The sequence below is a fragment of the Gekko japonicus genome, unplaced genomic scaffold, assembly GCF_001447785.1.
Source record: "Gekko japonicus isolate JY-2015 unplaced genomic scaffold, Gekko_japonicus_V1.1 scaffold1005, whole genome shotgun sequence".
Lineage (NCBI taxonomy): Eukaryota > Metazoa > Chordata > Lepidosauria > Squamata > Gekkonidae > Gekko > Gekko japonicus.
This window is the reverse complement of record NW_015161982.1, coordinates 479793-492792: the sequence shown is the minus strand read 5'-3', so window position 1 is coordinate 492792 and position 13000 is coordinate 479793. Positions and strand designations below refer to the sequence as shown.

The window sequence follows — 13000 nt, the reverse complement described above, 5'->3', positions numbered from 1 at the left end:
TTATAATGGATTTCTTCAAGTGAGCCAAGGCAATGCTATACTTTCTGAAGAAACCTCAGTTTTTAATTGAAGAATCATGTACAGCTTCTTCCTAAAATCATAAATACTGCCAGGATTCATAGTCTTATACATAGTAGTCATTCTACTCTTCTTGTCTAGAGTCCCAGCAACCCTCTTACAAATAGCAGATGAGGCTGTTAGCTGCTGAAGTGTTGCAATTGAGCTTCAAGGGGCCAGGGTGGGGGTGGGGATCTTAGTGAAGGTTGAGGGGGGGCTTAGCAAGGGCCAAGGGCAACCTCAAGGGGCTAAGCTGTGCAGTAAATGGATAGGTCCTGTGCTCTCTGGAAGCAAAACCCAACATCAAAGAGAGCCAGTAGGGTGCAGTGCTTAGAGCACTGGGCTGGGATCTGGGAGATCCAGGTTAGAATCCCCCATCTTCCACAGAAGCTTACTGGATGACCAGCCACACGCTCCCAGTCTAACATACCTCACGGGGTAGTTGTGAGGACAAAATGGAGCAGAGAAGAATGATGTCAGTCTCTTTCAGTTCCCACTGAGGAGAAAGGTGGGGTATATGTGAAGTAAATAAATTTTTAAAAGGAACTGACAGAAGATGCTTGGTTGGTCCAAGACATATGCTTACACGTTCTTCACTACCATGCTGTGCATCCTTATGTCATAACAGGCCAACAGAGATCAATGTACCACATTCCAGATTCCAAGTGTATTTCAAGCACAAAGCGAGAACTAAGACCACACAGCTCTGACAGGCGAGCCCAGCCTACAAGCCACATGTAATTCACTAGAGGGCAATACATTGTTTAAAAATTCAATGTTTAGAAGTAGTGACAATAATCCAATTGATAATTACTTGAATGAAATTTGCCTGGCTTAGATCTATATTTCAATAAATTTGACATTGGCTCAGAGTGTAAACTGAGATTCTGCACAGACACCTAACATGCTTGTTAAATTAAGTCTATTTTTGGTCCTAGCCATAGACATTCTGAGAACTATACAAAAGAGTGGTTTTAAAGTTCCACAGAACTGCGGACAAGCTCAGAGAGACTTCAGAGCTGCAGAGGAAAAAATGAAACTGGTCAATCGTTGAGCCTGTCTCCCAATCTCTTAGAAGTTTCTCAACCCAATATATTACGCAAAGCCTTTGTATGTATTCACTGCTCACTGGTTCTCTTTAGCCACTGTTTTCTTGCTCTTTATTCATGGTGAATGGAGGGGAAACTCCATGTGCTTTTAAATGTGCTTCACAGTGAGGTTTTGGGGAGCAACATTACTCTCCAAAACCTTTTCTCCCAAAAAATATTGTTCTTCAAACCCTCGGTGCATACATGTCCATTCTGTGCAAGGAGCTCATAGAAAGATGCCAGCTTGTTCAGAGAGATATACTGTGAAAGAATGTATATTCTTTCTCTGAAATTTACTGAGTGAGCAACTCCACTGGCATCAATCCACTTAAAAATGAAGGAAGCAATGCAGCTATTGCTTTACTTCATAACTCGCTGTTACACACAACAGTCCAGGTAATTATTGGCTACTCCATTTATGCAAAACTACATTCAGTACACATTTCATATGTAAAATCTAACTTCAGAATTCGAAATTGTATTGTTAGACAGGAAATGGGAACTTTCAAAAACTTGCAGCTACCAGATATTGTGAAATATTAAACATCACTGCATATAAGTTATGGGATAATATCAAATGTTTGTGCTGAGCTAAAATTGGGTGGGAGGTGCATTTTCAAGAACATTTTCTTCCCCCTGGACAACGGACTCTTCTTTTCAATAGTTTTTCATACCTTTTTGTGAAAAGGTGAAACCTGTTCACAACAAGCAGGTTTGGAGGGCTGGAGGTACGGGGAAGAGGGAGTATGTCCCCATTGCTGAAGGTCAGGTTAGGCTTATGTTTACTCAACTTGATCTAGTCACATGTATTTGCCTTAGACTGTGGGTGGTCCAGTGCCTTTGGACAGGAATCGAGATACATATGTCCATGGCTATGTCCAGTGTCCTACAACCAGAGCTGGCAATAAATCCAGATGCCAACCTTGCTGCCACATACACCCAGACAACACAATCACTGGAGCTAACAAAATCAACGACACCACCTCAGGTTTATTCACATACTCATCTTCTAACATTGTATACACTATTATATGCCAACAATGCCCTTCAGTTCTCTACATATGGCAAACAGGTCAAACCCTATGCCAAATGGACACATATCTGACATCAAGAACCACAAGACTGAGAAACCTGTGGGAGAACACTTCAACTTTCCAGGACATTCAGTGGATGACCTCAAAGTTATTGCAAAGGAACTTCAGGAACAGACTAGAATGGGAAATTGCTGAGTTGTTAGTTATTACAACTCTCAGAACAATGGAATCCCTAGGACTTAACAGGGATATTGGTTTCGTATCTCACTACATATACTAAACTCATTCAGCCCCTATATCTGTATTCTTACTAATCCTCCAGAAGAGCCATGTGTCTTCTTTATTTTGTTTTATTTCTTATTTGGAATAATAGATTAGAATAGTAGATTGTAATGTAACATGATGAATAGTAGAATGTGATATAATTCGGAATGGTAGATTGAAATCTATTTCCCTCATCTGGGATGGGGGGGGGGCTCTACACAGCCAGTCACTCCACTTCAAAGAAGAAGATGCTGTAAGGCAGGGATGTCAAAATTAAGGCCCGCAGTCCAGAAGTGGCCCACCCATGGCTTTAATCATGCCCGTGGCTCTTTTCTCCCCCCCCTCACCCTTTGAAGCTTGAAGCTGCCAAAATTCCCAGCTCCCTCCATCTTGCCTTTGCCTGCTTCAGCAGTTTAGGAAGCTCTTCTGGGCTTGCAAAGTTACAAAGAAAATATGGAATGGATTTTTCCATTAAGGTCTCTGCACCCAGATAGACTACTCTGGGATTGTTTCCAACAATAGAAGCAGTGCTCTGGGACTGGAATGACAGCCTCCAGAGTAGAATGATGGTCCCTAACAATAGAATCTGTGTTCTGGGACTGGAATGACAGGGTGCAGAGTGGAATGACAGCCCCTGGGTGTAGCAGCAGCATGATGGAAATGGAATTCTACTCTGGGAGCCCTCATTCCAATCCCAGAACGCTTCTGCTACTCCCAGGGACTGTCATTTCACTCTGGGGGCTGTCATTCCAGTCCCAGAGCAGCCTATCTGGGCCCAGATACCTTAATGGGAAATCCATTCCACATTTTCTTTGCAACTTTGTCTGTGCTGTAATGTATTTTAATGGAGTGGAGCTCAAGAAGTTTCACTTTCCAGTGTTTATAGTTGAAGCTGTTGCTTGCTGGAGTTGTCTCCTTTCAAATACAGGGTTGATGTTTTGAGCCAGCTTGTCTCTGCTGAATGGACCTGAGAACAGGTGCCTGAGTGAGTTCTCTAACCTGGGAACCCACAGCCAAAGGGGGACATTATATTGGAAAGCCACTGCCACTCTGAGTAGACCTGGGGGGAAGGGGAGAAGCTTGCAATGCCCAACCATTTTATGTTCCTAGGCTCAGAGCATTTTATATTTTTAGTTTCTGCTGTGATCCTTGTACTTTTTGTTGATGTTTTATTTTTAAAATTGCATTGTCAAACCCCACTATTCCCCCACCTTTCCATTTTATGCAGGCATCTTTTTGGGGGGGAGGGGTTGGGAGGTGTCAGTTATCAAAGACTGCTAAATAAACAAAATATTGCAAGGGTTTTAAGCATATTTGCATTGTAAGTAAAAAAATAATATCTTTGTGTCTGTACTTTTTATAAAGTTTATGTCTCTGCATTACATTATATGACACACATAGCCTGGCCCCACAAAGTCCCATTTATATCAGATCCAGCCCTTGTAACAAATGAGTTTGACTCCCCTGCTGTAAGGTCGCCTCCATGCTGGAGAGGAGATGAATGGAGTGAAATGGCAGGGTATCAGTTAATTACTCTCAACATTCCACAATTAAGGTTACATCTGCCCTTCAATCTCCAATTTTGACATATTTATTTCCTTCACTATGCCCCCCTGGAATTAAATCCAAACAAATGGCAACCATATAAACTAAGCATCTTATTCCTGTTTGATCCTTGAATCTCTTAAACACCTTCATTATGTGCTATGCTGATTTACTGCTCATCCGCTACCTATATGTATGGACTGGTAATTTCCATTTCATTGTATCTGAAAAAGTGTGCGTGCACACAGAAACTTATAACTTGAATAAAACTTGGTTGGTCTTAAAGGTGCCACTGTATGGAAACTTTGTTCTGCTGCTTCAGACCAACACGGCTACCCCACCTGAATCTATCTTAGTGGAAGAAAGATTCAGGTAGGTAGCTGTGTTGCTCTGAAGCAACAGAACAAAGTTTGAGTCCAGTGGTTGGTCTCAAAGGTGCCACTGAACCCAAACTTTGTTTATTGGAATAAAGTCCTTGGATACCACTCATAGTATTGTGACTTTTTATTATTAACATGCTTTGTGACTATATTTTTTGGTATTTAAAATGAACTTTTAGGCCAACTGCTTGAACCTTCCCTTTTTCAAAAGCATATTTCAAATATTCAAAATCTAGTTATAAATACACGCAGAGGACTGCCTAAACTTTTGCACATTCTCATCAATTTCACTTGCTAGTATAGAAAGAGTTGGGTGAAGGGAACAGGGTGTCCTTCCTATTGGTAGGAGAACTCTGCCATCTGCTGGACACCATTTTGCCTGCAATCTTGTGAACGGACTCTTAAAGGCACACAGAGTCCTGGAAAAGCAAGTGTTTTTATGAGGCTCTGTCAATTACAGCATTATCAGCCATGTTTAAACAGTATTAACACTCTTTTTCAATTTTTAAATGCTTACTTTCATACTTAATATTTTTTCCACTAGATTGCAGTAAAGGTGTTTGCAAGCATAAGTAGTTGCTAATAAGACCAGTAGCCGACTCACAATACATTATCAGGAAGCCCTTCCTATTAAATCCTATTATCCTATATGTTTGTTTTCCCATAGGCTCTTTTGTAAAAGTTAGCTGAAGAAACCACCTGCTACAGAATCTCTGCACTCAGACAATACTCAAATAGGAAGTCAAGTTTGTTTCTTAAATTTGTTTCTTCCATGGAGTCCAATGGGATAGTAAGAGTTGATGCCTCAAGTCTGGTTCTTGAAGTGTAGTGTTAGTGCAAGCTGCTCAGCTGTGCCTATCTTAGCATCCTTGTCAAAATTTCAGTCCTTTCTTGTAAATTTAAGAAGGAACCAGAAGTATTACTTTTGTGGCAAAAGTCAATGTGGCAAAAAGGACATTGATGTAGTACATGATTACAACGGCCAGAATGATGTACGCCCAATGTTGGAAACAAGACAGAGTACCTGAAGTTGAGGACTGGATTAAGAAACTACGTTTTATGGTTGAAATGGACAAAATGACAAGGAAATTAAATAATTTGGAAGCAGAGGACTTTTTTGCCGACTGGAAAGATTTCAAGGACTATTTGGAAAAAAACTGGGATTAAGGGACCGTTTATTTAGCTTTGACAATTACTGAAGGCAATAGAGATTAAAAATAGATTAAGATGTATTACTTAAACAGAGAAAGATAAGTTACCTATAGATATGTGTAATTAAACAGAAAAAGTGTGGAGGAAGAAGATCTAAGAATTGAACAGGAGGTTGGAGCACTGTGGGAAGCCGCGCGGGGGTGGGGGGGAAAGGGTGGAGGGTATGATGGATTAGGTTAAAAGTTGTGATTTATATTTGACTATGTTTATTATATCCTAATAAAAATGGTTTTAAAAAAATGTCAGTCCTTTCAGTGCGGTTTATCATTTGATGGCTCAAGCTGCATCAGGTTGCAACTTCCATGCATACAGACAATCTGTAGAACTTCCATACCATCTGATGTTACCTCAAACACATTGTTTTTCTATAGAATGAGATCACATGTGTAGAATAATAAAGCAACATCAACTGATTCAATATCATGTGTGAACCGGCCCTTGGAGATTATGCCTTTTGACAGCTAGATTTGAGTTCAATAGCACCATACAGATTTTCAGGGGGTCAAAGCTTTCTTCATCAGGCACTTTTTGACAGGAATTATTTGTAGGAAGGCTTTGTCTGTGGTTTACACTGGGTGATACCTGTTCAGTGTAATTATGATAAAATCAAGAGCCATTTTGTGAATCCACTGACTGATCTACTGCAATGCACAGTGTGTGCATGTGAGAGAGACCTCTCCTCTGTTATTCTTGCCAGCATGCTGCACCAGTTCTAAAGTATCTGATGACCTTTGTCACTTAAATGTTCCCTGCAGTCCTCTGTTGCTAGTGTTAGGTGCATCTTTTTGAAGTGGGAGTCATGATTAAGATACCAACAAAAATGTCTAAGCTGAGGATCTCACCTGTTTTTTGAACTTTTTGTATGACAGCTCTTATATTAACCTAGTTGTTTTGATATAGGTTTCAGAAAATCCCTGCAATAAGGCATTCATAGTTGCAGGCACACGTTCACATACAAATCCCTTCAGCCTTACTTTCAAATCCCTCTATAGGCTTGCCCTCTCCATTCTCAATCACAGCCATCTCTCTCTGTAGCTTTCATTTGTCCAGCTCCACTGCCCTCAGTTTTCTGAAGATCTTCTACTCTCCCAAATGTTCCAAGTTTCAAGCATGTTTCAGTTTCAAGCATAAGAGGCCATGAAGAAGGATTCACTTTCTCCCACCCTGCCCTTTATAACTGGATCTACTTGTCTACTTGTCTTTATAACTGCATGATGCCATCTTCCTTCAACTCTCTCCTCAAAACCCACCTTTCCCATCAAACCTTCAGCACATACCCTTAAGTTCCCCTGTTTCTACTGAATGAGCCTACAGGGCACATGATTGGCATGAACCCACGTTCCTCCTCTATTTAGCTTTGCCTCTGGCTCTCCCCCCTCCCTTTGTTGCCTACCTCAAATTCTATCTTTTATGCTCTTCTTGTATTGCACACTGAAGATCCTATGCAAATAATAATAAGTACCCAAGAAGGTTCACTATTACATCCTCAAGGAAGCCATCATTGTGTTATACAAGTATTACGAGTATGGACAACATGTGTGTGAGAGATTAACTAACCCATATAGTAATGAAGGGTTCCATAAATGGAAATAAATGTTCATGGGAACAGGGCTCGAATTTACTATTACCAACAAAGCAAAATATGATATTGATTAGTAATATTATTTCACATATAAATTCAAATCCAGGTCTCCTAAGTCCAATACATCATTCTACTAAGTAATGCTGCTTGTCTGATGTATATTATATATTACATTACTATTATTCAAACTACTTTCAATCAATCAATTCAAACTATATTGGAATATCCATGTGGATTTGATTTATTGCTACCAAGATAATAAAGGCCAATGAAGCAGATATAGCAGATGAGAAATTCACCAATGGGCAAAAAAATGCATAACCAGCTACTTCAAAGTAGTAGATTTTAGCCCTAATGTGGCCTCATTTCAGTCAACATTTGAATAAAACAAAATTGAATTTTGGGGAGGAAAAAAAACAATCTACTCCAAGAACTTGAGAGTCAAATATAGTACCTGACAGCTTTCTCACCAGTAGCCTTGTTATCCTGTTGGTACATACCGGCACAAAATATGAGGGAAACATGTAAAACATTATAATGCATCTTTTGAATCAGAATAATTGAACAGCCATCGTATCAATGAGGCTGACAACAATTGACCACAGAGGTAAGCCAGTATGTGTCATCCCTTTCCACACACCAACTGGTCCTTCACTGAAGCAAGTAGGGAAATTCTTGCTTGCAGTAGACCTCTGTATTCACATCTTAGCTGGTACATCCCTTCCTCAGATCCTTGCAATGGTTTCCAATCTCTTTCCATATCCAACACAAATGGCCTCAACTTCTCATCCTTCCATCTTTACTTCCCACTATAGGCCCAACCATGACCTCTCCTACTCAACTGTCTCTTGCCATTTGTCTCTTGCTGCAACATATCTCTGAACCCGCAGTTTTCACAGTGCCCAAACTCCCTCTTCCATCAAACCCTTCATCATAACTCTCCTTCTCTAGGAGGCCCTTGTCCAAACTTGGTCCTCCAACCCAGCTGCAATGAAGGCTAAATACTTGAAGATGCATTGTCTCACATTATTATTGATGGTATTGTTATTACTACTGCTGCTACTGCTACTAGTATTACTATTCTCTTTCATGTAGCCAGTAGTTCCTTTCATGTAGCTTTACTGGGCATGCCTATTGGTGCCACCTATCTGCGAGTATTTATCAGATTCTTGGAGAAGAATAACAGTACTTACTATGGAATGTCTAATTTGTAACTGAGATGAAACTGTGACCCAAAGTATTGGTGCATATTTATTTCCCCATAAAAATAATTTTATTCTTAGCTCTATTCTGCTTTCTTAATGGTTGTATTTGTTCACCTTAATTTTCAGTGGTTTGCTATTTACTATTTCTTCCCATTCTAAAATGTATATAGGTAGTCCCATGCTATAAGTCTATATATTCTTCAACTGTTCATAGTACTTGATTTTTATAAGAAGATGCCAGGACCCAATCTTGTCTCAAAATCTGTCATCCCTCTGTCCCATTCCTAAAAAGGTAAAATTGGGAAAGTGCACTCTGCACATAATCAAAAGCCTTCTCTTCTCAGTGTCATGTACAACAGTTCTAGGATTCTATACTTTGAAACTGAAAACAGGTTTGAAGGTGATGAAGCCCATGGCCAAAACTATTCCTTCTGCCATCTATCCGGCTATCCTGGTGAAGCCTGGGTCAGCAAGCAGTCCTGTGGTACTTTACAGATTAACAATTTCATTGTGCCTCATTGTGCCTCGTTGTGCAGGAGGTTACTTTCACATGCATGAAGTTAATTCTCTTCATGAAAGAGGCTTGGACATAGCAAATGTTCATGCCACAATAAAAAGTTTATAGTCTTTAAGATATTTTTGGTTCTTTGTTGGTTTTGCTGCTCATTTGGATCCTGCCTCAACATGTTATTCATACTCATTGCAGAAAACTGCATTTTGCAGTCAAGTCTCTAACCCTAACCCTAATTCTGTAAATGTGTCATATGACTTTTGGACTAGGGTGGGCACATCCCTCTACTTCAAGAAACAGGATCTGACAACCCTGGAATCAGCGGTTCCCAAAAAACTACCAGTGTAAGTGAATGGCAATCAAAATCCATTCCTTTAAAGTCCGCGTGACAAATTGCAATTCTAATAATCTTATTTGGCAGTGATTTTCTACTCAGGTGATCACCTCAGTTGGTTCTCATCTCCTGTTCTGCTTTTAAATTTTAAGGTGCTACACCTTTACCCTATAATCATGTGATGCAGTGTCTTCATTGACTGTTAATTCAATTCCAGCTTAAACCAACAGAAATTAGTCTGTAGCATCAAGAATGACAAAACATTTTCTTTTTGCTAAAAACAGTGCAAGGATTAAGATCCCAGGTCTAACAAAGCTCCATTACGTGTCTTGTTTTACCTCCACTAATGAGATCATTTTGAAACATGCAAAGCCTGGAGACCATTAATCCAAACAAGCATGCAACAAAGACATAATCACTTCTTAGTTAACTTAAAAGTGAAATAACAATCACAGCTTTCAGTTTGATAGTGCCAGCCACAACTGTTCATCGTTCCGCCAAGTCTATCCCCAATGGAGATGTGCATTCCAGCAGAGTAAATTGATTTGATTTTATCATGATATTATTTTTGCTCCTTGACCCTTACAATCACTGCATTGTACCTATTGAAGTCCTCTGCAAAACCCTCGGAACCTTATAAAAGAGAAAATCAAGACTATGCCAGTAGAGAGGGGCGACATATGTCACACGTGCAGAGTGTATAAGCTTTAAAATTATCTGGATCTATGTCATGCCGGCCTGTTATTCCAATGAAGCAATGCTCCCTGCAGCAGAGATATCACACTGAGACAAAAGTGGTGCCATTCTTCCCTGGAATCCAAGACCTGTTCTATATTCACTGTCCCATTCAGTCGCTTTCTTTCAAAAATCAAGGGAGGACTCATTAAAGTACTGTGGTTTGCTGGAGAAAAGGACAGGGCAGTATAATTCTAATATGGAGAATTGCAGAAAGGAAAATGGCTGATCAGTGTCATGCAGCTACTGCTGCTCAAACCCAACAATCCACTGACAGCTATTTTGCTGCTTCTTTGAGCATCCCCTTATCATGCGCCCTTCACTGAACCAGGCGAGGCCTGAGGGCAGAGATTGCCCAGAGGGTCTCTTATTTAGCAGAAGGCTTCTTGCTGTTCTTTCTGGGATTTATTGAAACACATCTAGGGGCAAGCTTGGTATATCGTCCCTTGCCATGTGCAGCCAGGAACACATGACCCACAGATTCCCTCACCCTCCCACATTGCCCAGTCCAGTTCCCTCCATATCTATGCATGGAATAAACTGTACCCTATAACACAAAGGGCAGTCTCTACATGCCTTCACGGCAGTAGCCAGAGGAAGCCAGCCCCAAACAGTTCTTCCCCGTCTTGAAAAGAATGTCCAGCCAGTCTGGGGCAAGACAGAAAGGTATATAATCGGGTGCCATGTCTCAAGTGCCATCGTTTCCAGTGGGATGGGAAACCGTGTCTAATTGCCTCTTCTGGCAAGGGAAATAGTTCTGGTCCTTGGCTAATTCTTGCAGCTCAAGATTCTGCTCTAATAAGCCAGTACTCCAAAAGAAGGTATTAGGGGTAGAATCTAGTCCCATTGCAGTAGTAAGTGTGCATCACTCCCCACCTTCAGCAGAGCCCATCTGGGCCAAAAATATGGAACAGGGTGGAGTCTTCCCTACCCCACCATCAGCCACTACCGCAGCCAACCTTATGTAATAGACTGAAGAGCAGGAGTGATATCTACGGGAGTCTGGTTAATTTGCAGAGCAAACTGTACAATCTGGGCAGCAAGGGGTGGGAAGGGGCGCTGGCAAGTAGCAGGAGGGGCGCGTCCTCCATAGCTGAGCGTCCTCACCCCGCCCCCCTAGCCCCACCAGCTACTCTGGAGGAGTTAAATGCCAAAGTCATGACTCCCCCCGCCCCAGCTCCGCGGGCGCGCGCACACACACACGATCCTTCACTTAATGCAAAAGTGCCCCCGGTTGCCACCCTACCTCTGCTACTCCAATGAGAAAAAAGCACCAGCCGAAAGGATTTGAATAAAGGGAACATTCACGACTTACAAGCGTTGGTGACAGCAAAGCTGTTGGCCACCTCCAGATTGTCGATGTGGGGTGACAGACGGAACTGCGAAGTGGAAAACTGAACCATCCCTACCCGAAAGGCGCTGTATTCCTGATCGGCTCCCCTGGGGAAGAGCCCCCCTGTAGGAGGACAAACAGACATGGAAACAGAACAAGAGAGACACAGAGAGAGGACATGAGTGCGGCAGGCTTGGCGGCGGCAGCGCTAGTTCAACTATGGGGGGTGGGGGTGGGAGCCCTCCATTCGCGAGCCCTGAAGCCTGCCTCAGACCAGAAGAGCCTCCAGTCTCGTTGGTCTTAAGGGGGAGCCTCATCCTTCTTGAAATCTTAGGCATCGCTCGTCCTCCAGAGAAAGTAGGCTTTGGGGTGGGGGCACGATCTCTGGCAATCAGAGCACGCTGCCTTCTTCCCATGAAGGGGGCGATCCAGCTCCATTCAGATCAATAGGCGGCTTCTTTCGAGCAGATTTCAGCGGGATCTGTAGATTGCACCTTTGCCAACGTCATCCATGCACCAGTTAAAGAAGAGCGATGGTTTTAAAGGGCACACTGGTCAGTGGCACGGGGCTACCTCCGGGGGGGGGGTTGGACAGGGGGACAGAGGAAACGCGAGGCAATTCGGAGAGGACAGGGGAAGAAGCCAGGCACTTTTCGCATCCATTCACTCAGGCAGGGAAGATTCCGTTTGAGGCTTCATGCCAAGAATACGCCACTTGAAACCGAACGCCTGGCTGACCGAATCTATGGTGCCCCTCGGCGAAAGATTTTTTTTTTTTGGGGGGGGCGGGAAGCGAAAGATCCACGGTAAAGAGGACACTCACCTATTTGTATGCCGTTTGAGTAGACTCCCCAGATGAGTCCCCACGCCAAAGGAGCCAGGAAGAGAGAAATCTGCCGAATCTTTTGCATTGCCATGAAAAGTAGAGCCTCCCCAAAGCCACGGAATATTCCTTTGCGTCTTCTGCCGCTGCCGCCGCGGTTCCTTCCTCTCCTCCCTCCTTTTCTGCCTGTTTCTCGCTCGGCAAATTAGATCCTCTGCATATTGGGAGAGCGGCTGAAGGACCCAAGCTGGAAAGGGGGAAATCTTTGGCTCGCTGCTGCAGTGGTCCCTAGGCCAGCCCGGAGAAGGAAGAGGCGGCTCAAATGCCGTCGTCTAGGCTGCTCTTGTGGTCCCGGCGCTTCGGTACATCCAGCTCCTTCGCAAGCAATCACACACATCCACCCGTCTCTCTCTCGCTCGCTCGCTCGCTCACACACACACACATTCACACACACTCACGCGCGCACACACCACACTCACACACAGGCAGGCGAGGACCAGGCGTGCGCGTGCGCCGCCAGTGCTCGTGAGCGCGCCTCCGCCCCCTCCTCGCTCGCCCTGCGCAGGCCGCCGAGCCCGCGCCCCCGCGCCTTTGTAAGAGGACTGGAGCCTTTGGCGGTCCGCTCCGCTAAACAGGAGGACTGGTCGTTTTCAGCACCGCGGACAGCGCAGCGGAAGCGCTGGTGGAGGCGGCGCGGGATGTAATATTCATCCGCTAGACCGAGTGGCACAATTGGGAACAATGGGAGATGCTGGCCTGTCCATTGGATATCATTGGAGCCAGGCATTGCCATGGGCTTCACTGAAATATATTACAGCACACAAAAATTGCAATGGAAATGCAGAATGAATTTTGAATGCAAGTCTGTGGTCCCAGATAGACTGCTCTGGGATTGGA

General features: G+C 43.2%; 1 protein-coding gene across 2 annotated transcripts in view; it reads right to left on the bottom strand.

The window, feature by feature from the left end:
* The window catches only part of GRIA2 (glutamate receptor, ionotropic, AMPA 2), a 138679-nt gene extending 126482 nt beyond the window's left edge, over window positions 1-12197 (bottom strand). The window contains exons 1-2 of one of the 2 annotated variants that reach the window (XM_015429784.1): window positions 12104-12197; window positions 11263-11403 (exon numbers count right to left, since the gene is read on the bottom strand). In XM_015429784.1, the coding sequence (XP_015285270.1) occupies window positions 11263-11403; window positions 12104-12197 (235 nt within the window). The remainder of the gene's footprint in view (window positions 1-11262; window positions 11404-12103) is intronic. The other variant, XM_015429783.1, reaches the window with a different exon arrangement.
* Window positions 12198-13000: the final 803 nt, after the last annotated feature.